This window comes from Cupressus sempervirens, chromosome 9 (genome assembly GCF_028749045.1).
Source record: "Cupressus sempervirens isolate cs-2001-9-10 chromosome 9, ASM2874904v1, whole genome shotgun sequence".
In the NCBI taxonomy this organism is placed as follows: Eukaryota; Viridiplantae; Streptophyta; class Pinopsida; order Cupressales; family Cupressaceae; genus Cupressus; species Cupressus sempervirens.
Genome location: NC_143126.1, coordinates 604,492,707 through 604,496,961, shown reverse-complemented (window position 1 = coordinate 604,496,961; position 4,255 = coordinate 604,492,707). Strand labels below are relative to the sequence as shown.

General features: G+C 36.9%; 1 protein-coding gene across 1 annotated transcript; it reads right to left on the bottom strand.

Annotated features, from left to right (window-relative positions):
* Positions 1-375: 375 nt before the first annotated feature.
* On the bottom strand, positions 376-3,448 carry LOC149540128 (pentatricopeptide repeat-containing protein At3g09040, mitochondrial-like). The gene has a single exon (XM_089801311.1). It carries the CDS (start codon positions 3,262-3,264, stop codon positions 772-774), a length of 2,493 nt encoding a protein of 830 aa, XP_089657437.1. The 5' UTR covers positions 3,265-3,448; the 3' UTR covers positions 376-771.
* Between the last annotated feature and the right edge of the window lie 807 nt (positions 3,449-4,255).

Genomic DNA, 4,255 nt, shown 5'->3' with positions numbered 1-4,255 from the left:
TTTCAGTCAGTGGGCTGTTTTCAGCTTTTTTTTGCAGTATTTCTCTCACGTCCCATTTTTAATTCTTCCACTTTTTCTAGTTTTGTGTAAGATGGGTCATTATAGTATTGGAAAACTGTTGATTGTTTACAATAGTGGAATAATTTTTTGTGATGTTTTACATGCAAAAGGGTTTTCCCAAGTGAAATACTGTATTTGTTTTTGTTCCACATTGTATATGTACTATTTCTTTTGTACAAAATTTTCAGACATCTTTTTGTTAGAAGTCATGACTCAATGGAATGATTACTAAAATAGCTCAAAGAATCAAAACTAGCTCCTGATCAGGATATCTAGGTAAGTGATGTCTACTTCTCAAAACTCTCAGAAACAACGTTTTTGCACAACATCAAAATAAAACTTGATTTCTTTTTACCACTGCAAATGACTACATTCATCTTGTTATGGTTAAAACTTGCCTCACTTAGCATTACTTGCAGTTTTCACAAGAACATAGTCCATGTTGGAAATGATGAAGACAACTGGGTTCTTTCACATCAATTTCTCTTCAAAACATCTTGGAAACAAACGTGGTTGCAGTGTGGAAATCAACACATACAAAATTTCTTGACAACTGTAATAATTGTGTCAGTGGGGCAGTGGACCTGTTTAACAAGCAGAAGGAAATCGCCGAGATCTCGGTATGGTGGCAGAGGAATTTCTCTTCCTCCTAGGTTTTGTATCTGAAATCATCTACAGCAACTATGCGTAGATGTCTTGTGTATGTGGGTGTTATTTGTCCCCCACGCAAAATGCATGTTCCATTTTATCGACTACAATCCAACTACATCCAGGTGTCTTCTTAATTCCTCTACCTTTCATCAAATTTCTTACCTCCTGAATGTCACCCCACCTGCCTATCTCTGCATAAATGTTCGACAAAAGAACATAAGGTGCTGAATGTTTAGGATCCAACTCAAAAAGGAATGTTGCAACAAATTCCCCTAACTCCGTATTCTTATGTGACCTACAAGCGCCAAGCAAACTCCCCCACACAATTACATCAGGTTTCATTGGCATTTTGATAACAAAGTTTAGTGCTTCGTCAAGATATCCAGCACGGCCAAGAAGATCAACTATGCAAGCATAATGATCCATCTTAAGCAAGATGAAATAAGAGTTGCCCAGGTAATTGAAGTATTTACAGCCCTCGTCCACTAGACCTGCATGACTGCAAGCAAACAAAACACAAATGAAGCTTATATAGTCTGGACTAGTTCCAGAGTCCTTCATTAGATCAAAAAGTTTGAGGGCGTCCTTGCTATATCCATGCATTGCATATCCTGCAATCATCGCATTCCATGAAACTACCCGTGGATGATGGATTTGATCAAACAGTCCACGTGCCTTATGTATACTTCCACATTTTGCGTACATGTCTATCAAAGCAGTCACAACAACATCAGAGGAAACCCCACATTCAATTATCTTTCGATGAATCTCCATACCCTTTTCCAAAGCTTCAAGTTTGGCACAAGCAGGGAGAATGCTGGCAAAGGTCGATGAATCTGGTTTTACATTTTGCAATTGCATTTGCATAAATATCTGCAAGACTTTATCAAAAAGGTCATTCTGGGAATACCCTACAATCATTGCATTCCATGAGACTGCATCTCGTTGAGGCATTTTTTTGAACAAAGTCTGTGCCTTCCACATGTTTCCACATTTTGCATACATATCTATCAGGGCAGTTGTAACTACAACATCAGACAAAAATCTGTTTTTTATTATTATTTGATGGATTTCCATACCTTGCTTCAGTGCTTCAAGCTTGGCACAAGCAGGGAGGATGCTAGCAAAGGTTAAAGAGTCCGGTTTCGGACGTGCACAGTGCATTTCCTTGAGAATATCCAGGGCTTTATTAGCAAGTCCATTTTGTACGTACCCTACTATCATTGCATTGAATGAAGCTACATCTCGTTGAAGTGTTTTGTCGAATAAATAACGTGCCTTGTGTATACTCTCACATTTTGCATACATGTCTATAAGTGCAGTCATAATCACATCAGATCTACATCCACTTTCAATAATTTTTCTATGGATTTCCATGCCCTGTTTCAAAGATCCAAGTCTGGCGCAAGCTGGAAGGATACCAGAAAAGGCTGACGAGTCTAGCTTTACACCTGCCAATTGCATTTGCTTAAAAATTTCGAAAGCATTATCAACCAACCCATTTTGTGCGTATCCTACAATCATAGCATTCCACGAGGTATAATCCTGTTGAGGCATTTTGTCAAACATTTCCCGCGCCTTATGGATACTCCCACATTTTGCATACATGTCAATCAGAGCAGTCACAACTACAATATCTGACAAATACTCACTTCTCCGGACTGCTTCATGTACATACATACCTTGTTCCAAGGCTCCCATTTTGGCACAGGCTGGGAGGATGCTGGCAAAAGTTGCTGAGTTTGGCTTCACACCAGTTGATTGCATTTGGTTAAAAATCTCCAATGCTTTATCAATCAGCCCATTCTGTGCACATCCTACAATAATGGCATTCCATGACACAACATTTACTTCAGGCATTTCTTCGAAAAGTGTCAAAGCCTCGTCGACATCACCACTTTGTGCATATCCAGTAATCATGGCATTCCACGAAACCACATTTGCATTACGCATTTTGTCAAACACTTGGCGTGCCTTGTATAAGTTTCGGCATTTCGCATACATGTCTAGAAGGGAATTCGTCACCGTAACATCAGACTGAAATCCACACCGGATTATTCTTCCGTGAATCTGCAAACCATGTGGTAGAGATGCAACGTCAACACATACAGGAAGAATTCCCGAGATAGTAAACTGATCAGGTTTGACAACTGTCCGTGGCATTTGGCGAAACAGAGCCAATGCCTGTTGAGGAAAACCATGCCTTCTGTAAGCTGCAATTATCATATTCCAAGAGTAGACATTTTGTTCGGTCATGTGATCGAAAACACTTCGAGCATCCACCAAACTTCCGCACTTGTCATACATGTTGATAAGAGTGTTTTGTAAGACTGTGTGAGTAGCAAATTGAAATCCTCTGCCATTGATGTGATCGTGGATTTGCCTACCCTCTGAAAGCGCATTTTTGGCAATGCATAACCGTAATAGGTCAATATATTCAGAAGAATCTACAGAAAGGTTTGGATGTGTGAACAGAATGTTTAGTGACTCCTTTAAGCAGCCTTCTCTGCAGTAGGCTCTGAGATTTCGATTAAGATGAGAAATTGAGGACATTGGATGAGTATCATCATTTCTGATTGTGGCAACCCAAATCAAAATAGGAGAAAAAACCCATCTGCCGTACCACCTGCAAAAAGTTTCGAAAGAAAACTTTCAAATATAAATGAAACTGTCGAGTTTTGTGAAGGGAAGAGCATCCTCTGCATTAAGGTGGAAGAGAACTCGTTCTATTACTTGCATGGATCGTTTTAATATCAATTGAAGTTACAGAGAAAAAGGGTATCTCATATATGTGTATATAGTTGCATCATTTACTTTTAAAGGTAGAAATCTAGTTACGAGCTAATTAAATTTATTTCTTGTTTATTTTTTAAATTGATTTTATTCTTATGCAATGAAGTAAACTTCAAATTTTATCTATTATTTTATTTTATTCAAAATTTTCAATAAAGTTATAGTTTTATCTCTTAAACAAAATCTCAAAAATAGAACCTTATAAATCTAACCTTATGATATACTTGTACACACATATATACACATACTAACATATATGCATGTGTATATGTATATGCTTATGTATGCATCTATTTGTGTACTTAGAAGAGTCCATTTTAGTTAGGAATAATGATTAAATGTGGTGGTTCTACATAAAATTTCATATATTACACAAGTATTGCATAGAATAAGTATCGATGCCTTTAAGTTGAAGACATTTTGGATCATGTTAGAAGGGAAATATTTTCCACCAAAATTGATCTAAAATAATGTATCATTAGATTCTTAAGGATCAAACTAAGATATGGAAGAATATATGTATAGTTGAAGATGTTTTTTTAAAATAATTGATTACTCATTTCCTTTAAGCACTGTGAGTGATAAAGAAGACAATTAAGTCAATCAAATATTATTAGAACGTTTGTTTTCTTACTTAGATGGCATCTTCATGTTTAGAAATACATCAATATACTAGTTAAGATGTGCTTAAAAAATTCTGTAAACCTACATTTGCATGTGTCCTATGCAAATGTAGAGAAGTGCTCTCTAG

Bases quoted from the DNA above. Each gene is read 5' to 3' on its own strand.
- LOC149540128 (XM_089801311.1), bottom strand. From the start codon at position 3,264: ATGTCCTCAATTTCTCATCTTAATCGAAATCTCAGAGCCTACTGCAGA.